General features: G+C 42.7%; 1 protein-coding gene across 1 annotated transcript; it reads right to left on the minus strand.

Annotated features, from left to right (window-relative positions):
- LOC120992289 (aquaporin-3-like) lies at positions 1 to 27,166 on the minus strand. Its single transcript, XM_040421163.1, has 6 exons — positions 26,917 to 27,166; positions 7,934 to 8,060; positions 6,669 to 6,806; positions 3,152 to 3,270; positions 1,106 to 1,323; positions 1 to 571 (listed from the first exon to the last, which is right to left on the minus strand). Exons 1-6 carry the CDS (start codon positions 27,022 to 27,024, stop codon positions 403 to 405), a joined length of 879 nt encoding a protein of 292 aa, XP_040277097.1. The 5' UTR covers positions 27,025 to 27,166; the 3' UTR covers positions 1 to 402.
- Positions 27,167 to 27,517: the final 351 nt, after the last annotated feature.

Below are 27,517 nucleotides of genomic sequence, written 5' to 3' on the forward strand. Positions count from 1 at the left end.
TTGTGGAAGAGATGGTCAACCTGACCATTGGAGGTTCCATTTCCCCCTATCTGAGAAGCGTGGAATGAGAGGCGGTTGAGGGTACAACACAAGCTTGACTTTCCTCCTTTCCAAAGGGGTTACTTCTATGATAGAGCTGCCCTTGTAAATTGACAAAGTATTGTTTGCTGGGATTAAATATGGCGCTTTTATACAGCTCAATCTCACAGTCCATAGACGCTTTATCTATCGAGCATGATAAGGGAAGACGTAGCTGCTCAATGGGGAAGGACATTTCTGCACAAACTACTAATAATATACAAGAAATATCTAATGTTTAAGACACAGGGAGGTCATCCGCCATCTTGTTCTTGGCTAGTTGCAGCCATGTTATGAGTTTTAAGTCCTCTAGAGGCTGCTTCTTCAGATCCTCTCTTTGTGTTTGACATTGGCCAACTTGACATTTTCTTGTTCAGTAGACTCTGGCATAGGTTCGTCGTGGCATCCGATCATCAGTTGGTAGACCATAACTCCGGCAACAGCGCCCAGCAACGGTGAGACAATGGGGACCCACCACCAGTGGTCTCCAGTACTACGGGAATAAACAAAGAGTATTTTATTGATGTGTAATTAAAAAGGATACAACATAAACGTTAAATACACAAAAGATAAAAATTATGAGTACACGATGCCCATGTCCTAATTAAATTATCCCTTCTCCTTGCTCCTGCTGTCCGCTACACCCTTGAGCTCCACCACAAACAACGTTCTGCTGCCAGGAGTGCAATGTCAGGTTGTTGGTTGCAGTTACAAGGACTGCAGAAACAGACAGAGATAAGTATCTGCAAGTCTGGTCTGGGGGTTGCATTTTTTAGAGTGCCTGGTCTGGGGTCTGCATTTACAGGGTCTAGTCTGGATTCTTATTATATTAGCACAGTTATATTACCTTACAGGCATGGTAAGTTATAAAATACAGACCATATGTAGTAATATAAGGAAAAAAATTAACATATAAGCACATTTTATTGTCTGGAAATGTCCTTTAATATACAATGTCATGATTGATCATCTTTATTTTGGTGTGAACGAATTTAGCTTTTTCTTGATAGGGGATGGGATAACTTACGTGAAAACTCCTGTGCCCCAGCCAGCCAAGGCAGTGAAGAGACGTGGTCCAAAGTCCCTAGCGGGGTTGACGGCATAACCAGAGTTGAAACCCATTGACAATCCAATGACAAGGACAACAAACCCAACAGTGAAGGCCTCAAGTCCACGAGGGATGGGATTGTTGTAGGGGTCGACAATGGCCAAGACACAGACGATCAGGGCTGCAGTGCCAATAAACTGGGAAAAAAAGAAACAATTTTTACATTAATAGAATAAAAAATTGCAGGACACAAGTTCCCCCCTCTGGTGATAACAACTATGGCCACCATTACATCTCCTACAGGACTTGCCCATCAGTTTTTCAAGGATCCTGAAAGCCGAATTTGAGGTGACGACAAGTGTGGGGACTCTAATGGTGGACGTACTGGTAATTACTCAGTTTCCCAGATATATTTTTAACTGACAGTAATTTTTTCGTGAATGAGGTAAGGGCCCTTTAACTATTTCCTGACCAGAGTTATGGAGAGTACGGAGACGAACAGTGTAAAGGAACTTTGTTTCCTTGAAGCTGAACAAAGACCTTATTGAACCATAAGGAAGAAGCATCTGGTGTGTTGTCAAGGTCAGATTTGTTAGGACATGTGAGGGGGATATTTAATTACGGAGACAGGTCTCAAGGTCGTCGGAGGTTAAGAGATAGCGCTGAGTAGGACTGAAACCGCTTCTGATCTGAGACACTGTGTATATATCACATTGCCACTAGCAAAAGACTCTACAAGAACAATCACTGAAATAAGAATTAACAGAACATGATTGTCGCACACGGATTATTTGTGGAAGAAGAAAAAAAAGATAAAGTGATGCTTCACCTTTTATCAACCTTTTATATAATAATTCTGCATGAACAGCGGAGTCACTGGGGGTCATTTACTAACGACAACAAAGTTTTCTGGCATAAATATTAGTGAATGTGTTGGATCTGTGGTCCCACCCCTTTACATAAGCTCCACCTACTTTTAAAGAAAATGCCGAGAGTGGGGTAAAAAAAAAAGAGCTGCGCTTACTATTCTGCTGGTGCAGTCACTGTGTACTTACATTACATTACTTATCCTGTACTGATCCTGAGTTACATCCTGTATTATACTCCAGAGCTGCACTCACTATTCTGCTGGTGCAGTCACTGTGTACTTACATTACATTACTTATCCTGTACTGATCCTGAGTTACATCCTGTATTATACTCCAGAGCTGCACTTACTAATCTGCTGGTGGAGTCACTGTGTACTTACATTATATTACTTATCCTGGACTGATTCTGAGTTACATCCTGTATTGTGCTCTAGAGCTGCACTCACTATTCTGCTGGTGCAGTCACTGTGTACATACATTACATTACTTATCCTGTACTAATCCTGAGTTACATCCTGTATTGTGCTGAAGAGCTGCACTCGGAATTCTGCTGGTGGAGTCACTGTGTACATACATTATATTACTTATCCTGTACTGATCCTGAGTTACATCCTATATTATACTTCAGAGCTGCACTCACTATTCTGCTGGTGGAGTCACTGTGTACATACATTATATTACTTATCCTGCACTGATCCTGAGTTACATCCTGTATTATACTTCAGAGCTGCACTCAAAATTATGCTGGAGTCAGAACTGAAATTTTCCAGCATTGCTTGCTCGGTCAGTGTTTGCACTGAGCTTTCTATGGTGATTTTCCACCTGTGCATTGTAGGAATACCACTTTCCCCAGCACCTTCTTGCATTATCGGAGCTTGGCTAAGCTGGTTGTTTCCAACAATAGCAGCTCTGGAGTATAACACAGGCTTACACTTTTAAGAGTGTAATTCTTATAGGATGTGTGTGCTGTTTCTGAGATATTAATGCCTCAGTTATGGACTTATTTTCTATGGTGAAGGAATTCATATCATTTGGGTGACAGCAATAGCTTTTTTTATGAAATGCTCCTTACATAGCGACCCTTGTATGAGATACATTGCACTGGTCTGAATAGTTGCACCTTATTTATCATTGTAACAGAGGGACATTTCTTTACCTGGTCAAAGAAGCCATTCATCAGGGTGAGATGTTCGGTTGGGTAAGTGGCAAAAATACCAGCTGTGCCGTTTGGACCAGTTACATAGAGACTGTCATTTGCAAAATACCAGATGGCGTCTGAAATGATAGGAAAGTGAAAGTTATATAAAGCCCGTTCATTAACCAGGCACTGTCACATATAGCGCCAAACACAATGCAAAATCCCCAGCCTTAGCTCTTCCTCCAGACTACCATATACCTTTCACAGATATAATGTCCACCTAGGTTTTTAATTCAAACTTTTCCACCTAATTAGGTCCTAAATTCTGTATCTTTATAAGGTTCGGTGCTCGATTTTTATATATATATATATTTTTTTATTCCGAACTTCATATCCTTGGTATAGACGTAGCTTAAAATGATAAAATTCTGACTACCTGCAGCTGCCACTAGAGGGAGATTATGAGTTTATTGCATACATTTATACATTAAAGGGGTTGTCCCCCCTGGGTTATTTTTTTCTTCAGACTCCCCAGTGTGTTAATCAAAATTACCAGGTCTCCGTGTATCAACATTCATTTCTACGTGGTTCATGTGACCTCATGGATTGGTGAAACCTCACTTCTGCAGCGGTCACCTGACCCACGTCAAAACGGATGTTGATGCAAGCGGCGATTTTGCTGGAACCCAGCGGCGGGGGATCAGGTAAGCATGATTACCACCGCAGGTTCGGCCACCCTGAGGGGTCAGAAGAAAAATTCCCCAAGGGGTGAACAACCTCTTTAAGGGGCTTCCAAGTGCCCCAAGCCACTAAGTACCATAAAATTAAAAACAAAAATTGCATGCTCAACACATTCTGCGCTATTCTCTGTGCTGCAGCTCCGCTCCTCCTACTGCTGTTTGTATACGACATGTGACCACTGCAGCCAATCACTGTCCTCAGACCTCTGAGTGACTGGCTGCAGCGGTCACTTCCATATACCTTCATGTAACTGCTACAGTCCCATATACAAACAGCAGGACTGCGGGCAGTGGAAGTTTCTAAAAGCACATGCACGAACATTGCGCCAAACTTTCAGGAAATTGCATCAATTTTTGGCACAATGTACAGAGAAACTCACATTCGTGAATGGTGGCCATTGTGTCTGGAAGTTTTCAGCTCATAATTGAAACAATTGTTTCCAAAGCAATAAAAAAAGAATTCAAACAATGACACCTGGTGATATTGTTTACATTTGTGCACCTCTTCCAGCTCCTTGGTTGAGCTCCAACCATTAATAGCAGAGCAGTGCTGGCGAAATCTGTTGTGTCGGGTTTGTCATCCAAGTGGGTCCCAGACAAAACGTCGACAGAATATGTCGTGTGTGAGAATGCTGCACCCAGATAATTGTCACTTCCTGCAATTTCCTAATGACTTTATTTTTCAGTTCTAAGTAATATTTCACTCATAGAACACGACCCTTGGGTGGAACTGGTCGTGTTTGGCAGGAAAATTATAAGCTTAGAAGTGGGAAAACCTGAATAAGCTGCTCATGATATATTGTATAGTTGTCATATTTAGGAAGGAGATGGGTGGAAATGTGTCTACTGTGGTTTCCATTCCAGTTTCCAAAAAAAGTTCATATTTTATTATGAACATGATATCTTACCATAGTTATTTGCAACCCACCCACAACATCTAAAATATACTCTGGAAAATTGTCACAAAGACTTAAAGGGGTTGCCCTTATGCGCTTTCCACAAGAGAGGGGACAAGTGTCTAAAATGCCTGTTCCCTCATTTGGATGAAGCGGCAGACACTCATGTGTGGTGCCGATCCATTCCGTTTTTGTAATGGAATAAACCCTTTAAAACACAAGTAGTAATTCTGGAGTCTTGTATAGATTTAGAAATCCGATTTTTCATTTGATTTATTTATATTTAGTTTTATATTTTATTTCTTTTAATATAGTTACAAATGTATTTTATATGCATATATGTATTTTCTATTTTCTTTATTTTTTGGTTCTTTTTATATATTTGGGGGCACAGTTATTAAGACCAGAGTTTTAGACACCGGTCTTAATAAGCCCTACACCTGGCGGTGGATCTCCCAGAGTTATGTAGAGCGGCAGGCCTCTTCATAACTTCGGCAGATCCAGCGCCGCTCCTAAATGTAAGACAGCTGTCTTAGATTTTGACCATTTTCTACGCCTAAAACGACGCCTTCCCCGCCCATGCCACGCCCACTGCTGGCGTGAGCAGGGAGAAGTCGCAGATTGTGGCACAAAGGACATTTGCGCTGCAAATACGACTAATTTAGGTGTATTTCTCTTTAATAAATGACCACCTTAGTTTGCATTATTTAATATTAGCTTTTTTTTATTCTGCACTTTTCTATATTTCCATTTTAGGCAATTTTTTTGTTTCATTTTATGTTTATATATTTTATATTAAATTAGTTTTATTTTATTTTTGTTTACTTTTATTCTACTTATTCTAATTTTAGATTTATTTTTCTCTTTACTAATCTTACTCAGGCTTTTTTTTCTAGACAGCTCTTGCTAATATACGTTTCACAATCAAATTTATAATACTTCTCCACTGAATGTTGCCAAAGAGCACAGGGGCCTCCATAATTCTTAAACTGAAGGAATTTGGAGCAACCAGGACTCTTTCTAAACCTGGCTGCCCCACCAAACTAATTGGGGAGAAGGGCTTTGATAAGAGAGGTGATCAAGAACCCAATGACTACTCTGGCTTCGGCTCTGGTTCCAAAGATTCTGTGTGAAGATAGGAGGAACTTCCAGAAGGTCAACCATCACTGCAACACTCATCCATTCTGGGCTTTAGGGTTGAGTGGCCAGAAAGAAGTCTCTCCTCTGTAACAGTCCAATGAAAGCCACCTATAGTTCCCAAAAATCACCAAAAGGACTCTTGGACTGTGAGAAACAAGATTCTCTGGTCTGATGAAACCAAGATGAACTTTTTGCCCTCAACTCTAAGCGTCATGTCTAGGGGAAACTAGGTACTGCCCATCACCTGCCCAATGCCATCCCCACAGTGAAGCATGGTGGTGGCAACATCATGCAGTGGGGTGTTTTTCAGTGGCTGGGACAGGGAAACTGGTCAGAGGAAAGGGAAAGCTGAATGTAGCAAAGTACAGAGATATTCTTAATAAAACCCTGATCCAGAGTGCTCTGGACCTCAGACTGGGCCAAAGGTTCACCTTCCCACAAGACAATGACCCTAAGAGCACAGACAAGACGGTTGTGGCTTAAAGCCCCTTTACACTGCTCAGTGGAACAGGCGATTGTCGAGAAAGAAGCACTGCTCATTCACCAGGTGAAATCATCGTTTATGCAGACACCTAAATCATCATTTCTGGGCAGCAGATTGTTATTTATGTTGTCAGCGATCTGCTGCCCAGAAAGGACAAATGATTGCATATGTTCACCTCATCTCCTAGATAATTGTTTCCTAACCCTGTGGCTCTCCAGCTGTTGCATAACTAGAACCCCCAGCATGGCCAACATAACGTTCTGTATTTTACCTACCATAGTACAGGCCATAAACGATGCCGGCTCCAAGGAACGCTCCTACAGTCTGTGCAATGGTGTACACTGGTAACTTGATCCATGGTTCTCTTGCCATAAGACACAAGGCAAAAGTTACAGCTGGATTCAGATGGCCACCTGCAGAGGACAATGGGCAGTGTAAGAGATGTAACAAAGGAAAGTAATATAGAAGGTCAATTAGTAAGGAAAACCTGTACGGGTTCAAAGGGGATGCTGCACTTTTTACGGCCAAATTGCAGTGAGGCAGTTAAAATAATGAAGAAAACTTACACCCATCTTCCGGAAGCCTGCCGATCCGGCACTGCCTCTTCACCGGGCTGCAGCCATAGTGCAATGTTTTGGCTATACTAGTGACATCTTATATACTGCATGTGACTTCTGTAGTTAATCACTGGCCTCACTGTTGTACTGTATATCATGAGACTACTGAGGCCAGTGCTTGGCTGCAGCAGTATATGGGATGTGACCGCTGCAGCCATACACTTGGCGTTTCCTGTATACTTGGAAGAACAGGGAGCGTTGGAGACGCCACACGTGCAGCACAGAGTGGCACAGGGCCGTAGCGCGGCCGCCGAGAGCGCTCCTTTCATAGATGGAGCCACACCCACTGGGCGGAGCTGCGGGCAGCAAGGACAGACTAAGAGGCATGGTAAGACCTCCCCTCAAATCCGCCCATCATACTGAGCAAAGCGCTCAAGTGGGCTCACAGACTCCCCGGCATAACTAGCCAACTCGTAAGACAGGGAATATTAGTCCGGTATATTAACGAAAGGATGTATTCTCAATGGTCTCAGAGAGAGACGCAAAGCCATAATTATGGATGGAAAAATAGAGCACGAAAATGCACTGAAAAACACAAAAGGCCAAAAAGACTATGGGCCAGATTTGTCATTAGCTCAAGTCAGAATAATGGAGTTAAAAAGTCGCAAATTTTTGGCGACTTTTATTGGCTCTGCACTATGCTCGCCAGTTTTCTGAAAGTGGGCGTGTTTTCTTATGTAAATCAATCTCTAGACAGATTTACTATTGCGACAATTTGAAAAGTCGCAAAAAAATTCGCAAAATCCCTCCAGTGCGGTTTTTGTATGTTAATATCATTAAAAATGCAAAAAAGGATGTGTGACACTGCCCAAAATTAAAAACCCCATAATAATGTACAAACTGGGTAAAGGACAAACCCATCATTTGGAGTATATTGCAGTACAGGGATTCAGAATCGGAGAAGGGTCTACTATTCTACTTACCCGAAATCTGTCCAGAGATAAGGATACCCAGCATGACGGCAAATCCAAAAGCCAGATTAATGGTCAAGAACTGACCGTGGGAGCCTTTACTGAGCACCACCTGAGCCACCGAGCCACAGCCGAACATCTGCAGGACAGAAACACATTATAACCAGTTCTCCCCAAACACTTTGCAATCTCATGCACCGTTTCATCATAGTGTTATGCTGTAGTCACCTCCAAAGCTGCATTAACAATTTTGCTAACTGCCTCTAACATCTGTTAGATATAGTACACCAACACTTAGTCTGACAGATGTTTACAACATCAGACCACTGTCCAGTATATGTTTTGTACAGACCATGAACCATCAAAGGTAAGTGAGATATGAGGCCTTGCCACCTAAAAATTAGAGGGGTTAAGTCAAACACCATGTAGTACATGAACATTTCTTTCTAACAAATCCAGAACCAGCCCTGTACCTCACACAGATCCAGAGATCTCCCCATTTATTGCTCCAATTGTTCTGCTAGATTTATTTCTAGCTGACTGCTCAGGGGGCGTTTCCTTTCTGCTGCAGCTCTCTCACTATCACAGCTCAGTGAGCGTTTCCTTTCTGCTGTAGCTCTCTCACTATCACAGCTCAATGAGCGTTTCCTTTCTGCTGTAGCTCTCTCACTATCACAGCTCAATGAGCGTTTCCTTTCTGCTGCAGCTCTCTCACTATCACAGCTCAGTGAGTGTTTCCTTTCTGCTGCAGCTCTCTCACTATCACAGCTCAGGGGGCGTTTCCTTTCTGCTGCAGCTCTCTTACTATTACAGCTCAGTGGGCGTTTCCTTTCTGCTGTAGCTCTCTCCCTATCACATCTCAGGGGGCATATCCTTTCTGCTGCATCTCTCGCACTATCACAACTCAGGGGGCATTTCCTTTCTGCTGTAGCTCTCTCACTATCACAGCTCAGGGGGCGTTTCCTTTCTGCTGTAGCTCTCTTACTATCACAGCTCAGGGGGGCGTTTCCTTTCTGCTGCAGCTCTCTCACTATCACAGCTCAGTGGGAGTTTCCTTTCTGCTGTAGCTCTCTCACTATCACAGCTTAGGCTACTTTCACACTAGCGCTTGATCGGATCCGTTCTGAACGGATCCGATCATATTAATGCAGACGGAGGCTCCGTTCAGTACGGATCCGTCTGCATTAATAACTTAGAAAAATTTCTAAGTGCGAAAGTAGCCTGAGCGGATCCGTTCAGACTTTCAATGTAAAGTCAATGGGGGACGGATCCGCTTGAAGATTGAGCAATATGGTGTCATCTTCAAGCGGATCCGTTCCCATTGACTTACATTGTAAGTCTGGACGGATCCGCACGCCTCCGCACGCCTCCGCACGGCCAGGCGGACACCCGAACGCTGCAAGCAGCGTTCAGCTGTCTGCCTGGCCGTGCGGAGGCGAGCGGAGCGGAGGCTGAATGCCGCCAGACTGATGCAGTCTGAGCGGATCCGCATCCATTCAGACTGCATCAGGGCTGGACGGAAGCGTTCTGCTCCGCTCGTGAGCCCCTTCAAACGGAGCTCACGAGCGGACAGCAGAACGCTAGTGTGAAAGTAGCCTTAGTGAGCGTTTCCTTTCTGCTGTAGCTCTCTCACTATCACAGCTCAGGGGGCGTTTCCTTTCTGCTGTAGCTCTCTTACTATCACAGCTCAGGGGGCGTTTCCTTTCTGCTGTAGCTCTCTTACTATCACAGCTCAGGGGGGCGTTTCCTTTCTGCTGCAGCTCTCTCACTATCACAGCTCAGTGGGAGTTTCCTTTCTGCTGCAGCTCTCTCACTATCACAGCTCAGGGGGCATATCCTTTCTGCTGCAGCTCTCCCTGCAACTGTCTCAGCTTCTAACAGTTGATATGGCTGGTGGCAGCTAAAGGATGGAGCTGTGCATGTGCGTCCACGTCAGTAGATTGGCATACACATTGCCATACAGATTAAACACCAGGGGGCGCCATTATCATGAAGTAAAGAGAATATCTCACAACTGGAGCATTTTTGTAACAGGAAGTAAATTGCAAAAGTATCTAGATTTTCATGCTAAATCATAGTAAGCTAACATGATGGCACAATCCTTTTAATGGGAATCCTATAGAGATATAAATGCAGCTTTGGTTGTGATTGGAGGATAAAACTTAAAGAACTCTCTCCAGTGCTGCAGCTGCCTATACAGAGTACATGCTAATAAGTCCTGATATTCACGAGGATCGGGCTCTGCCCGCCCCCCTTGCTGATTTACATACTCTTTTATATTGCAGTCAGCAGCAGGGGATGGGGAAAGAATAATCCTCATGAATATCCGGACTCATTGGCATGCACTGTGTGTAGGCGGCTCGTTCACTACAAGACTTTAGTAAAACAGCTGGATCAATTCAAGAAAGTGACCTAGCATATGGGAATCTGTCAGCAGTTTATATGGCGCAAAAAAAATGATGAGTGGTACAGTCTCCCATAAATCCCTGCTTGTTCAGTGTCTGCACAGAGACTGTGCTGATGATTTGCATTCTGAGAAGTACAGTGTTAGGCCTCTTTCACACGGCCGTTTTTTTTTCCTGTTTACTGGCCGTTTTTTGCGGTCCGTATACGGTCCGTATACGGAACCATTGATTTCAATGGGTCCGCAAAAAAAACGGAATGTACTCCGTATGCATTCCGTTTCCGTTTTTCCGTTTCGTTTTAACATAGAACATGTCCTATATTTGGCCGCAAATCACGTTCCGTGGCTCCATTAAAGTCTATGGGTCCGCAAAAAAACGGAATGCATACGGAAGTGCATCCGTATGTCTTCCGTATCCGTTCTGTTTTTTGCGGATCCATCTATTGAAAATGTTATGCCCAGCCCAATTTTTTCTATGAAATAACTGTATACTGTATTTGCCATACGGAAAAACGGAACGGAAAAACGGAACGGAAATGGAAACACAACGGAAACAAAAAACGGAACAACGGATCCGTTTAAAACGGACCGCAAAACACTGAAAAAGACATACTGTCGTGTGAAAGAGGCCTTATGCAAAAAACGCTAAACGGCCACCCATTTGAGAAGCTCAGCAGAGCTCATAGGGCTGTGCCTGTCCACAAGTTTGCTAACTTTTTCCTATAACAAACAGCAGAATTGTGAATGCAGCTCTGGAGAAAATAAGGCGTTTAAAGTAATTACTCAGTGATTAATGTAGTTTGTCTGTCCTCACTTCTACTGGGCATCTAATGACGATTACGCTATCAGATGCCTGATTTCTTCGGATTATCTATATTTCATGACTGTAGTTTGAGCTTCACATATACAGCAGATAGGAAGTCACTGCGTCCCGATCTACAGCTCTGAGTTATATGATGAGAATATGAGATTTCATATCTATCAAAACTGAATGTGAGGTTATTCTCTTTCCGGTCTATTTCGCAAAACAACAGATGCATTCTGGGTAAGGGAAAAGACCGCTTTGTAAGGCTCTATTCACACCACACGTGGCGTGTAGATTCCACATGTGCACCAGAAAAACTCTGGATGAATACGATGCATTTGTATGGATGCTGCCCCCTGCTTTATCTAAACAGCGTCACTGCATCCAACAAGCATGATTATCCCCTGAAACACTCTGTGCTGCTTGGGGAGCCTACTCCTTTTAATCTAAGGGCTTATGCACACCCCCAGATCCATTTTGTGGTCCCCAAACCATGGTTCCACATTATACGAATACCAGCCTTGTGCAATTGAATTCCGCAATTTTCTCACCTTTATCAGCAGAAATGCCTATAGGACATGATCTATAATTTGTGCATAGGTCACGCGGATGTGGACAGCACATGGATGACATCACATAGAAATTAATGGGTATGCCTGCCATCCGCACAAATTCTGACCGGACGCAAAAAAATATATATATATATAGTCGTGTCCATGAGGCCTACAAGATCAGCAAACGCCTCTACTGAAATACTCTGTTCTGCTGAGAAGGAACCTGCCCCTTCCACTGTGTAAGGGCTTGTTCACACGACCGTGGTTTTGGTCCGCCTCTGAGCCGCATTTTTTGCGGCTCGTGTGTGGACCTATTCACTTCAATGGGGCCGCAAAACATGTGGACAGCACTCGTGTCCGCATCTGTTGCTCCGTTCCGTGGCCCCGCAAAAATTATGAGGCATGTCCTATTCTTGTCCATTTTGCGGACAAGAATAGGCATTTCTATAATGGGCCTTCTGTTCCGTTCCGCAAATTGCGGAAGGCACACGGGCGGGATCCGCAATTTGCGGACCGTAAAACATGGCACGGTTGTGTGAACAAGCCCTAAGTCAGGGTACTTTCACACTAGCGTTTTTCTTTTCCGGCGCTGAGTTCCGTCCTAGGGGCTCTATACTGGAAAAGAACTGATCAGGCATATCCCCATGCATTCTGAATGGAGAGTAATCCGTTCAGGATGCATCAGGATGCCTTCAGTTCAGTCGTTTTGACTGATCAGACAAAAGAGAAAACCGCAGCATGCTACGGTTTTATCTCCGGCGAAAAAAACTGAAGACTTGCCTGAATGCCGGATCCGGCATTTTTCCCATAGGAATGTATTAGTGGGCATTCAAAATACTGGAATGCCGGATCTGTCCTGCATCCTTGTGAAAAAAGATACAAGACGGATCCGTCTGTCCGCATGACAAGCGGAGAGACTGATCCGTCCTTGCAATGCATTTGTGAGACGGATCCGCATCCGGATCCATCTCACAAATGCTTTCAGTCAGCGGCAGATCGGCGGATCCGGCGGGCAGTTCCGACGACGGAACTGCTTGCCGGATCACACTGCCGCAAGTGTGAAAGTAGTCTTATAGATGCATAATATTACACTGCCGGCTAATGAGTTCATGCGTATTCTGAAGCTGCACAATGTGGTGGTGATGAAAGTTGCAATCACCGGAAAACACGTAGTGCTGCTTAGCAGACATGGCTCAAAGCCTAGGCCTATATTACCCGCTGAGTAGATCAAGTGCTTACCGTAAATACAAATTAGTGGCTGAGCTTATAAAACACTAGGCGGTAATTGCTCACACTTATTTTATATTTACTGTCGCACGATCGTCTTCAAATCCTTCAGAGTGATGAGATCATCACCATGTTTAATGAACGCCCGTCATACCGACTACCATAAATGTCAGCTCAGCACGGCACTCCATAAAACTATCAGACACATCCTGCTGTGGACATCGCACTACAGAGTAAAATACGGGAGGGCACTTTCAATTACACAACAGTGGGTCAACTGGTTTACAACACTATTGCAAAATGTATAACATAATCGCGCTTTAGATTGCAAAATGCTTTTGTGGTAAAAAAAAAAAAAAGAGTAATGACAATGACTAGATTTAAAAATATCTGTCCGCTCCAAAACACCCCCCAAAATAGAGTAAGTGATGTATAGTGTAAGTGACGCAGAGTTCGGTTGTGTAATTTCTATCTTTAAACTCAATTGCAGTCTGATGCTGTCCCCATGTACAAGAATATAACTACTATAATACTGCCCCTATATACAAGAATGTAACTACTATAATACTGCCTTCTATGTACAAGAATATAACTACTATAATACTGCCTTCTATGTACAAGAATATAACTACTATAATACTGCCTCCTATGTACAAGAATATAACTACTATAATACTGCTCCTATGTACAAGAATATAATTACTATAATACTGCTCCTATGTACAAGAATATAACTACTATAATACTGCTCCTATGTACAAGAATATAACTACTATAATAGTGCCTTCTATGTACAAGAATATAACTACTATAATACTGCCTTCTATGTACAAGAATATAACTACTATAATACTGCCTCCTATGTACAAGAATATAACTGCTATAATACTGCCCCTATGTACAAGAATATAACTACTATAATACTGCTCCTATGTACAAGAATATAACTACTATAATACTGCCTCCTATGTACAAGAATATAACTACTATAATACTGCTCCTATGTACAGGAATATAACTACTATAATACTGCTCCTATGTACAAGAATATAACTACTATAATACTGCCTCCTATGTATAAGAATATAACTACTATAATACTGCCTCCTATGTACAAAAATATATAACTACTATAATACTGCTCCTATGTACAAGAATATAACTACTATAATACTGCCTCCTATGTATAAGAATATAACTACTATAATACTGCTCCTATGTATAAGAATATAACTACTATAATACTGCTCCTATGTACAAGAATATAACTAGTATAATACTGCTCCTATGTATAAGAATATAACTACTATAATACTGCCTCTATGTACAAGAATATAATTACTATAATACTGCTCCTATGTACAAGAATATAACTACTATAATACTGCTCCTATGTACAAGAATATAACTACTATAATACTGCTCCTATGTACAAGAATATAACTACTATAATACTGCCTCCTATGTACAAGAAAATAACTGCTATAATACTGCCTCCTATGTACAGGAATATAATTACTATAATACTGCTCCTATGTACAAGAATATAACTACTATAATACTGACTCCTATGTACAAGAATATAACTACTATAATACTGCCTCCTATGTACAAGAAAATAACTACTATAATACTGCTCCTATGTACAAGAATATAACTGCTATTATAGTAGTTATATTCTTGTCCATAGGGGCAGTATTATAGTAGTTATATTCTTGTACATAAGAGCAGTATTATAGTAGTTATATTCTTGTCCATAGGGGCAGTATTATAGTAGTTATATTCCTGTACATAGGAGCAGTATTATAGTAGTTATATTGTTGTACATAGGGGGCAGTATTATAGCAGTTATATCGTTGTAAATAGGGGAGAGCATCAGACTGCAATTGAGTGTGAAGATAAAAATTAAATAACCGGACTCTGCGTCACTTACACTATACATCACTTAAGGCAGTATTATAGTAGTTATATTCTTGTACATAGGAGGCAGTATTATAGCAGTTATATTCTTGTACATAGGAGGCAGTATTATAGTAGTTATATTCTTGTACATAGGAGGCAGTATTATAGTAGTTATATTCTTGTACATAGGAGCAGTATTATAATAGTAATATTATTGTACATAGGAGCAGTATTATAGTGGTTCTATTCTTGTACATAGGGGGCAGTATTATAGTAGTTATATTCTTGTACATAGGGGGCAGTATTATAGTAGTTATATTCTTGTACATAGGAGGCAGTATTATAGTAGTTATATTCCTGTACATAGGAGGCAGTATTATAGTAGTTATATTCTTGTACATAGGGGCAGTATTATAGTAGTTATATTCTTGTACATAGGGGCAGTATTATAGTAGTTATATTCTTGTACATAGGAGCAGAATTATAATAGTTATATTCTTGCACATAGGAGGCAGTATTATTGTAGTTATATTCTTGTACATATGGGCAGTATTATAGTAGTTATATTCTTGTACATAAGAGCAGTATTATAGTAGTTATATTCTTGTACATAGGAGGCAGTATTATAATAGTTATATTCTTGTACATAGGGGGCAGTATTATAGTAGTTATATTCTTGTACACAGGAGCAGTATTATAGTAGTTATATTCTTGTACATAGGGGCAGTATTATAGTAGTTATATTCTTGTACATAGGAGCAGAATTATAATAGTTATATTCTTGCACATAGGAGGCAGTATTATTGTAGTTATATTCTTGTACATATGGGCAGTATTATAGTAGTTATATTCTTGTACATAAGAGCAGTATTATAGTAGTTATATTCTTGTACATAGGAGGCAGTATTATAGTAGTTATATTCCTGTACATAGGAGGCAGTATTATAGTAGTTATATTCTTGTACATAGGGGCAGTATTATAGTAGTTATATTCTTGTACATAGGGGCAGTATTATAGTAGTTATATTCTTGTACATAGGAGCAGAATTATAATAGTTATATTCTTGCACATAGGAGGCAGTATTATAGTAGTTATATTCTTCTACATTGGGGACAGTATTATAGTAGTTATATTCTTGTACATTGGAGCAGTATTATAGTAGTTATATTCTTGTACATTGGGGACAGTGTTATTTTAGTAGATCATAATTTATATAATAGTATACAAGACATGTTGTGACTTGACTTATTTATATATGTTCACTTCTTGGGCAGAAACCACTTTACTGATCATTATGTCCAATCACAGAGATACAGTGTATAGTAATGGGGTCATGTTGATGCGAGTTAAGCACACTTCACACTCAGTCAATAAACCTCATTGTGCACTAATTATAGTCAATGGAAACGAACAGACCTAAGTCTACTGAGCAAACAAATGTGACTTGAGAAACTCCACAGACATGTGAAAAGTTCCAGCTGTTCAGCTGATGAACTCTTGGACACATTACCCCCAAAGTCACTGGATGGTTTCTGCTGGATAAGTGGCTTCTTTAAAATTGGTCAAATTGGTCAAATGAAGAGTTTTCAGTGGAACATTTATGGGTTGGCAGCCAGCTGGCATTACCAGCCTCTAGATCCGGTATATGTTTGCAGAGAGTGAGCATCCTGTTGGGCACCCGTCCACATGAAATGGAAGACTGCATTGTGTACTTGTGTGCAGAGGACTGTTTGGTGACTGTATGCAGAGTGTGACGTGACATGGAATCAAAATGGACGTCATGGTCAATTTCAGAAATATTGTCAAACACAAAACTGTGAGACAGAACTTCTTGTAGTTTGTCCAAGGGTTTCCATCAGAGAGGTCTGGGCCAACCACACATTACCCTATGATCCATAAGGGTGACTGATCCATTTTACTTATTCATTGGGGTATCTTCTCCTCCATGGCACTCTGGAATGGAGTTGGAGGGCCAATTGACACCCAAGAGAATAAATTAATTGAGGTTATAAAATTTTTCCTAATGTTGGATCAGAGTCGCTATTGCTCATCTATAGGGGAAGAGGCGATAGAAAGAAGAAGAAGCAGCGATAGATAGAATGTGAACAAGAAGAAGAGTTGAACCGGCATGGACCCCTTTACTAATACATGTTCATACATATGATATAGGATATATCCTTTAGTGGATAATGAGATTCATTCTTTTCTCTTTTTGAACAGGGTCGAACGCTTTAGTATATCATAGTCTTATATTGACATCTATGAGGGATTTCAAATGAGCTATATCCGCAAACATTACTTGGTGTAAAATTAGGGTACACTTTGATGTGACCCCTCATGTACTCAGATGTCTCCTTTAAATAATGGATGTTTGGATCTAGTCCATTTTCTTTGATTTTGGACTTTTCCATTATTTCCATCTTTCTATATGTAGGAATACTTCTTTATTTCAATGGTGATTTTTGGAAGTATGGCGCACAGAACGGGATTCAGTGTCTGGGTCCAGATATGGAGTCATTTTGTGCTGCCTCTGGACACACCCCGACGCATGAGATATTGTGGCGAGATGTGTAAGGCTCCATATTCACCCATATATATTTTTTTTCAATACATATAGAGCACAATGGATGATTGCGGTCAGCTGATTAAATAATCCCTGTAGTGGTACACATTATGGCCACCTGATAATTTATTAAGCATTTGTATTGGTTTTTAATAATAGGACACATTATGATGAATTGTTTTGATTACTAATAATACTAAATCATATATATATTAATGAATTTTTATGTATACACTATATAATCATGTTGTTTTGGATTGATTTGCACATAATTGTATGGATTATTGTTTTTGTAATTGGCTTCCCTATTTATATGCACCATGCTTGAGAAAGGTTCCAGAAAGAGGACCGAAACGTTGCCATTTGGTGAATAAACACAGAATTCCTTTTATTTGTTGGAGTGCCGTGGACTTTTTGTACTAGATAGATAGATAGGTAGGTAGGGATAGGGTGGTGGACCCGTTTTATTCACCCCAACTGTAATATTTCAGCCCAACTCAATGATTTGGGCTAAAATGTTGTTTCTTGTGTATCCATTGACCTACACCTATGGTACAACTGTTTCCCCCATTATTGGGAAAAAAGGGAAAGCCATTTGTTCAACCCTTTCTTCTTCCCAAAGAAGAACAAGGTCTTTCCCACACCTATTGTCCCTGACCATGGCATGAACAAGGTCTTTCCCACACCTATCGTCCCTGACCATGGCATGAACAAGGTCTTTCCCACACCTATTGTCCCTGACCATGGCATGAACAAGGTCTTTCCCACACCTATCGTCCCTGACCATGGCATGAACAAGGTCTTTCCCACACCTATTGTCCCTGACCATGGCATGAACAAGGTCTTTCCCACACCTATCGTCCCTGACCATGGCCTCTCCATGGGATACTTCTGCAACACGTTTATGTATTATTAATAGACAGTTTTGTAATCATAGGGTTTGTCACTAATTGAGGTGTTGTATGCAATACAGGGTTAATATCAGAAAAGACTGTTCAAAATTGGGCAAATTTGTCTAATTTAGGGCTGCCACCCATTGGTAACCATGTCCTTCCTGGACTAATGATAGTATTTCCATCATCCATAATGGCAGCTTTCGAGGGGCTACCTTGGCTTCACATAATGAGGAACCCAAACTTTAGACCACTCTTATCTTAAAATGTCTTCACTGGAGAAGACAGTTGAGACATCTGTAGGAGGACATTATAGGTTCAGTCGGAATTCTCAAATGATGCAAGATTTTTGCATCTAAATATAAACTGAAGCCACCAGTCTACGCCCATTAGAAGATTGATAAGTAAGCTGAGGGTCTCTTGCCTCCTTAAAGTGTGGGGACTCATATCCTTGATATGGTGTGAAGGAACCTGAGCCAAAGAATCTGGAGCTGCCATCCCACTTATGTCAAACACTGAGCTATCTATACACCCAGGTTCAGAGGATAAAGGCCAATTACTCCAGAGGAATTTGTACTCTACTGTTACTTCAATGAAAGTGGGCTTGAGCTGATAGATAGATAGATAGATAGATAGATAGATAGATAGATAGATAGATAGATAGATAGCAAAAGTGATATATGGTATGAACGGCACCGCACGTCCAAAAACAAAAGGGTGCCAGCGGATTTTGAAGCGATCCAATCTCCAAAAACGCAGAAAACAAAAAATATTCCACGGCACTCCAGAGAAGTAAAATTAATGTGACTTTTAATTCACCAACGCAACGTTTCGGTCCGCACACTGGAACCTTCCTCAAGCAGGACCAGTGTGCGGACCGAAACGTTGCGTTGGTGAATTAAAAGTCCCATTCATTTTACTTCTCTGGAGTGCCGTGGAATATTTTTTGCTTTCTAGATAGATAGATAGTTGATATGTTATTTTCTGATATTTTGCAGATGCGGTCCTCTACCCATCTTCTACTGATTTCGAGTTACTTAATCGTTCCTCTCCATTCACTTCAGAGCGGTTCATGATGAGATCTCACATCATCACATCATCAGACTGGGGCTGTTAGGCATCATAACACACCACAAAGTTTAGATTGTTTGCTAGGGGAGCTGTGAATGCAGCTCTGGATGTGACTAGAGTATAAAAAGATGGCAAAGGTCAAATTCAGGATAACATTAGTTGGATTCAGCAACATATGTAGATTTATGTAGTCAACAGAGTAGAGTTATGAAAAAGGGTAGATGGATAATGTCATCTTTCTTTATAGGATTCCCTGGCATGATGGGACAACCACTCACCAAGGATGACCAAGGATGGGTGGCTGTGCCACTGTCCACTAATTTCTATGGCCGCCCTTAACTACCTTGTATTTCTATGTGATCATCGTTTATACCGGATGCAATGGAAAGATGAGAAAGTGGCATAAATGGGTTTCACCCAATTCCCCAGTGGCCCCAGAGGAGCCTTCATTTGGAACTGATTTCTCCATATTCTCTGGCTCTTCACCTATGATGTGTGCACTCAGCTTAATGGATTAAATATCTAATGGTTTCCTGCCAAGCCAAAACCCACAGGAATGCATTAACCCCTCCTGGTCGTTGCACCTTGCATTACAAAACACTTGTAGGTAACCCGTGCATAACATGGGGTATGGCAGCGCGGACATGGGGCAAGCAGGTTGGCAGGGGTGTGCAACATTGCTTAAAGTTACAATCCATTACGGAAAAATGATTGGGATTTCTCATCCCGACTACTGAATGGAGAATGGATCTGGTCACACAGAAATGCCATAGTGCAGAACATGCTGCTGGCAGTCAGGACTCTGGGAAAGCTGAGTATCTGGAGCAATTTTCTCGAAACAAGTCAATTCATTTCGGAAATGCTCTTGATTTAGGATTTTTCCCCCCTCAGATACAGGCGTGGTGTCTTATGCATTATAGATGTGGTTAATCTCCTGCGGCTTCTGGCACCTTCTCACTTCAGGAAGGGACTTTGGACTTGATCGGACCCTCCGCAATGTAAACAGAAACTTCCTGGGCATCCTGCAGTCTTGGCACGATGGGTCCCACTGTTGGCCAGGACTGCGTCTCATCGTGGCTGAGGGTGAGATTTATATCCTCGTCTGCAAAAATTCTTTAATTCTGAGGCAGGCAAGGACTAAACTATAGCAAGAAGCAGTCTTCTGTGAGGAATGAAGGAATGACTAATTCAATGGGTCTTGTTAGAACATGACGGGTATAGTGCAGTACAAAAAGCTGCCACCCCGCACCCACTGAGCATGGCAGGGGCTGATGTATCTCCTACTGGGGGGGGGCATGGGAATGTTCTTCCATTGTGGAAGTGCTCATCTCTCTATAGTCCACTTTTACCAGTAGGGCTGGAGGGGGGCGCCGTTTCAATTGTCGCCTCAGGCAGCAGAAAGGTTAGGTGCACCCCTGGGTGCAACCAACTACAGAAGCTCTACAGATCGTCATGTATTATCAGTGGACAACCTCTTCTAATATACGCAATTGGAGGGGGATTCCCATGTGATTTTACATAGGACTGCATGGGACATTGACTAGATCAGGGATCAGCAACCTCCGGCACTCCAGCTGTTCTGAAAATACGACTCCCAGAATCCTGCTTTCACTTCTATGGGAGTTACAAGAATAGTTAAGTAAGTGTGCATGCTGGGAGTTGTAGTTTCACAGCAGCTGGAGGTTGCCGATCCCTGGACTAGATCCACATCATGCATGCTTGACCAATTTCTACAGCATGGTCTATCCCAGTGGATATCGATGCACAGGTAATTCAGTCGCTCTCATTTCTAGAAATAATCTTACAGTCTAATTTTTTCAATCAAATGAAATCTGGTCAGACATTTTTTATTTTTTTTTATATTCCCTGATAACATGCTGTTTTAGCTAGGAACTGATCGAGAACTTCCAATAGGTCACAGCGCACCCATTCAACCCTACGAATCAAATTCCTCATGTTATGTAGGCTGATATTTGGTACAGGTAGGGGCGCATTCCTACGCTGCTGTAGGCCCGCCTACAAATTCTAATGTACCGTAAAACCAAATGCAGATTTGGAGCTGTGCCTCCAGAGGACATAACTGGTACTGCAGCTTCCACAGGCAAACCTATTTCTTGAATGAGGTTACTTAGACCATTACCTCTGCCTCAATAGAAGGGATTGGCCTCCACTACCTCCTTTCACGTCAAGTATTTGTTACCACCACCCCTCCCTCCTTATATAATGGGCAGCGCCCACCACCCCTTATTACCATTATGCAATGTGTGTGCCCCCACCTCACAATTTGTGTACTCCACCCTGTCCTGTGCACCATCATAATCCGCACACCAGCCACTGAGTCACTGCCATTGTCACCGTCCTCGCGCAGGTCACTTCAAAGCTTCCCTATAAAATTCTAATGGCCCTTGTCCTTCTTCCTGAGTGACTTGCAAACACTGGAAGCCGCCTCTTCATAAAAGTTTACAGACCTGGAGGCAAAATCGAAATCTACACAGGACTGAAATAAAAGGATCCGTTACTTTAGGGATCCTTCCAAATGTGTGCAAAGTGGAAGAACATCCCCCCCCCCCCCCCACCCCCTTAAAACGAGAGGGGAGGTGCCAGTTTATAAAAGTCCCTGAGTGACCCTGTTCTGTCACCCGTTGGAAAGCTGGGTGACCCTCTAGAGCAGGGATGCCCAACCTGTGGCTCTCCAGCTGTTGCAAAACTACAACTCCCAGCATGCCTGGACAGCCTACAGCAGGGCATGGTGGGAGTTGTAGTTTTACAACAGCTGGAGGGCCACAGGTTGGGCATCTCTGCTCTAGAACCTTCGGCACTGCAGCTGCTGTGAAACTACAACTCCCAGCATGCACACATACTCAGCTCTTTTTGTAACTCCCTTAGAAGTGAAAGGAGGATTCTGGGAGTTGTAGTTTCAGAACAGCCGGAGTGCCGCAGGTTGCTGATCCCTGGGTGCTCAGGACTGCACACAGAAACTGTGGATTTGTTTGGAGAGGCTAAACATATACAGATTTGAGGCTATGCAGAACTGTTACAATGTGTCAGTGCGGAGTCCAGACCAGGAGGGAGGTTTCTGCTGTGGTCGTCACACATAGAGGATTGACTAGATGGACACATTGTAACAAAACTGCAGCTGTGTGAGCAGGACAAGGACACATTATTAGCCTATCAATGTAAACAGGAATTTCTTTAAGGGCTCATGCACACGACCGTATGTTTTTGGCGGTCCGAAAAACACGGATCCGCCCAAAATCTTTTTTCATTTTTTTGCGTGTATTCCAGCCGGCGAGGAGCTGTTTAGGTTGGCATGGGTATCGACCCTAAGAGTGGATCCTTAAAGGGGTTGTCTCAGGTATCCGCAAATGCGGTCCACAATACGACAACGAGACACCTACGGTTGTGTGCAGGGGGCCTAAAGGATCGGCTTCCCAGCTTCCCAAGACCAAAGATCGCCATAGGAATGACTGGGGTCACAGAGCAATTGGCATGTTTGCTGCGGCCGCGAAACGTAAATCACTAAAAAAATCCAACACTGCTAGATTTTTTGCATTTTGTGTGTCGCAGTCGCAGCAAACGTGTGAGTTTTGCTGCAACCCCATTCATTCTTAGGGCAGCCCCACTACACTGCGATCTTTGGTCGTGGGACAGCTATTGCGGCCAAAATCGCAGTGCAGCTTATTCCTTATGTGATGGCACTATATCGTTAGAGGACTCCCGAAATCCTAGGAAAGAGCTGACCAGTGATGGTAGAGAATAGTCACTGGGGGTCATTTACAGACTGGCTTTTTACACCGGTCTTTGTTTCCCCCCACCCCTCCACTGCCGGAGGATTCGCCTATTTTATGACGAGGCGTGCATAAAGGTTAGTAAATTTGCTAGAGCCAAATGCCCAGCCCCTGATGGCGTAAAAATGCCCGTTTGACAAAATATTGTTGCACGGGCATTTAAAAAGTCTCAAAAAGGGGTCTTGCAACAATTCTGCCGTATAATGTTAGTAAATGACCCCCATTGAAATAAATGGTAGTCCACTACACCTATTCATATGAATTAGAAGGGTCAAGGTCAGGCATTGGTGGGGGTCCTCCACCGAGCGGACCCGTATGACATGACATAATAATCCCTAAATTATCCATCCACCATAGAAAGAACGTGCACCTTCAGCCAAGTATGATTGATGCAAACAATCCCCCCATTTCCGAAATGTGATCCCATGAAATATTGTGCTGTAGAATACCACTGAGTACTAAAGATCCCCCACCCGACCCCACCGGCGTGTGACACCCAGTATCAGTTCCATGTCCCTATGGTCAGGTGATACGTTATTTTTGTGGCTATTTGTTTAGGCAGCAGCAGTCCGTCCCTGGGGGTGAATGGCGCATGTGTTCCCCGGCTTAGAGCTCTCTAGAGGAACACTGCAGACTTATTCTCTCAGTCTCTTCCCCCCGGGGTTCTTATTTAAATCACCGCTTTCATCCCATCAGGGAGAGCTTTGTGCTAATGATACAGGAGATTGGGCTGCAAGAATGCAGCAGCCGGTGGCGAGAATATGGCACCGTGTTTTATGCTGCTCTGTGGCGCAGGGTCTTCACTGAATGTATGTGGCGGTGGTATAATAATTTATATCACACACAACATCAACATCAGATCCATCAACCCTCGCCCCAGGAGCTCGCAATCTAACCCCACACAATGTATCACTGTCACCATCCCTCACTCCAGAAGTTCACAAACTAGTCTTAACATTTTACCAAGTGTATTACTCCCATCATCTCTCTCCCCAGGAGCTCACAATCTAACCTCACATAATATATCATTTCTAGTATCCCTCACCTTTGGAGTTCACAATTAAATCTGAATATTTTATACCATGTATCACCCCTATCATCCCTGACCTCGGGAGTCCACACTATAATCACAATCTAATCTCAATTGTTACCAAATGTACGACTCCTATCATCGCAGCCTCCAGGAGTTCACAATCTGAGGGCTTGTTCACACGACCGTATGGCTTTTTCTGTGTTTTGCGGGCCGTTTTCAACGCATCAGTTTTTCAGTTTTTTTGTTTCAGTAGTGTTTCCGGTTCCATTCAGTTTTTTCCGTATGGCATATACAGTATACGGTAATTACATAGAAAAAAATTGGGCTGGGCATAACATTTTCAATAGATGGTTCCGCAAAAACGGAACGGATACGGAAGACATACGGAGTACATTCCGCGTGTGTTCCGTTTTTTTTTGCGGACCCGTTGACTTGAATGGAGACACGGAACGTGATTTGCGGGCAATAGGACATGTTCTATCTTTGAACGGAACAGAAAAACGCAAACACAGAAACGGAATGCATATGGAGCGCATTCCGTTTTTTTGCGGAACCATTGAAATAAACGGTCCGTATACGGGAACGCAAAAACCGTTCGTGTGAACGAGCCCTAACCCAGCACGATCTATCATCTCTGGCCTCAGGAGTTTCCAATATAATCTCAGTATTTTGTACAATGCATCACTCCCATCATCCCTGTTTTCAGGAGTTCACAATCTAATGTCAATATTTGATACAATATATCACTCCCAAGAGCTTACAATCTAAGGGCTCGTTCACACGAACGTGTGAAGCGCGTGCCCTTGCTGTGGACTGCAAATTTGCGGTCCGCAATGCACGGGCACAGTCCGTGGGGCAGGCGCATGGGGATCGCAGAACCATTCACTTGAATGGGTCCACGATCCTTCCATTTTGCAAAAAGATAGAGCAAGTTCTATCTTTTTGCGGTGGGGAAGCTCGGAACATAGTGCTTCCGTAGTGTTCCGTTCTTCTGTTCCGCACAGTTCCACATCTCTGGATTTGCGGACCCATTGAAATGAATGGGTCCGCATCCGTGATGAGGAATGGCCACGGAACAGTGCCCGTGTACTGCGGATCCGCCCTAACCCTTGTTTCTCATAGGATATAACATCCCCTTCATTCTTGACACTAAAATTCACAACCTTAAAAGGTCCTCCAGAATTAAGAAAAGACATGGCTGCTTTCTTCCAAAAACAGCACCACACCTGTCCATGAGTTGTGTCTGGTATGGCAGTGAAATTTCCCCCATGGTATCACCATCATCATCCCTGACGCCAGTAACTCACAATCAATTTTTCAGTATTTTACCCAAGATGTCACTCTCATCATCCCTGATCGTCTCCAAGAATTCTCAATCTAATCTCCAATATCTCATTCCTCTCACCAGGAGCTCTAACATATGCGCACACTTGGACCTATTCCACAGGTAGATCCTTGACCTATGAATCTCTATGTGGAAGAAGCCCACAAGCCCATGAGGGGAGAACATGAAAACCTCATGTGTAGATGTGGCCACTGCTCAGAGTCAAGCCCAGGGCCACCACCCAGGGCCACCACCCCGCACCCAGTAGGTTATCTATGTACATGCAATGTTTGGGGCTTTACTATCTATCTTTTCTACGAAGTTTGCAGAATTTCTATTTTGTGACCTTCTATTTAATTCAACAACAAAAAAACTTTGACTCTCCTGCTACAACTTGCAGCAGGTCCTGAAGGGAAGGGGGGGGGTTGTCGTTTCCCAAAAAAAACAACAACAATGGATTATATAAACCATCAGCTATGTTCCCAGATATAGTAAAAGGAGCAAAACAAAATCACCACCCAAGGTGCACATCTGGCTAATAGTGAAGATCCCACTGCTGGGTCCTGTGGTGTACACGTGATGAGAGGGAAACAGCTGGCAGGCACCTCTGGCACCGCTTATCCCTTGATCAACTGATAGTAAATCCAGCATGGCCAGTCCTGTCAGGACCGCCAGCGACTATATTAGACTGGATCTACCAAAAGGTTCAACTTAGCTGAGAGGCTAGCTCTATTTCAACCTGGGACACCGAGAGTTAAACCAATGATAAAGTATTAGGCTTTGAGTACACGTTGATCTTGGCTTCGACACCCCTCGCACGACCAAATATCGCTGCGTAGCGATGCAGGCGTTGGACTGAATGGTGGTAGCAGCGCAATCGCAACTTGCAGTGATCAAGGACCCAGAATTGCAAAATAATCCAACAAGTTGCAACCCCATACCAATCAATGGCTGCTACACAGCGGCCAAGATCGTGGCCAAGATCACCATGTAGCCCCCACCTTAGGGTGCCTTCACACACTGCTGATTTGGTTGCAGATTTTTCCATGACTAAAAAAAGTCTGTTCCATTCATTTAAAAGGGGGCACCAATTGAGATCATTCATCCCCTTTCCCCATACAGTTAGATTACAAACAACAGACCAGGTGCTTCTTGACACCTGTGGAGTTACAGCAAGACCTGCGATGAAAATGAGGTCCATGTACAGATGTGGCTGGTTTTATACACTAAATAATATATATAGTATGTAAAACATAATGAAGAAGAAAATGGAATAACCACAAATGTAATAAAAATAAAGTATAATAAAGAAAAGGTAAAAATAAACAAAAATATATTAAATAAAAGTTTGAAACAAAAATATGCAATAAACGATAAGGATATAAATATCATACAAGAGGTAGACCAGTGGGAATATTAAAGCTACTTACGACAAGTATGAGGGTGCCCAGACATTCGGACAGCGCCTGCCTGAGCAGCTTGTTCCTGATGCGCAGCATGGAGTTGATGCTGTTGATAAGCTCCTTCTGGCGCCCCATGTTGCCGAGCCTCTAGGTCAGGGGAGAGCTGGGATGCTGCAGGCTGAGAAGTGACTCTGAGTGTGTGGTGTGTTGTGTGTCAGCTTATAAGTTTGGAGCAGGACACCTCCCCATCCTCTGCAGGCACTCACTCCTCCCCACCCAGAGCTGCACAGACACATACATCCAGTCTCTGGAGCACTTCACCTTGCACTTGTCTGGGTGCTCACCCCCATCATCCCTCACCCTGGACTCTCAGGGGGGGGGGGGGGGGGGCGATTGTCAGCTCTGCGGATATTTGCCCTTTACCTTCTGTACTGTAATAAGTTATAACTGCACCATCAGGAACATTGTATCACAGGTTATTTTATTACTTCATTGTTGCTTTTTAGGTCTGTACCCAGTTGAAGGGGGGGGGGGGGGGCGGACATAGAAAGAGGGGGCCTTTAGATTGAATTTAAATAAGATCCCTTCCTGGAGCTGGTTCTTGCCACCATAATCCCCAATCTTAGGC

The sequence above is a fragment of the Bufo bufo genome, chromosome 2 (genome assembly GCF_905171765.1).
Source record: "Bufo bufo chromosome 2, aBufBuf1.1, whole genome shotgun sequence".
NCBI lineage: Eukaryota > Metazoa > Chordata > Amphibia > Anura > Bufonidae > Bufo > Bufo bufo.

What these genes read in the sequence shown, in the direction of transcription:
- LOC120992289 (XM_040421163.1), bottom strand. Translation starts at nt 27,024, where the DNA reads ATGGGGCGCCAGAAGGAGCTTATCAACAGCATCAACTCCATGCTGCGC. An exon ending in TGGGCACCCTCATACTTGTC is followed by an intron (nt 8,061 to 26,916) that starts GTAAGTAGCTTT and finishes TCTGTCCTGCAG; the next exon opens with ATGTTCGGCTGTGGCTCGGT. An exon ending in TGAATGGCTTCTTTGACCAG is followed by an intron (nt 1,324 to 3,151) that starts GTAAAGAAATGT and finishes TTTTTTTCCCAG; the next exon opens with TTTATTGGCACTGCAGCCCT.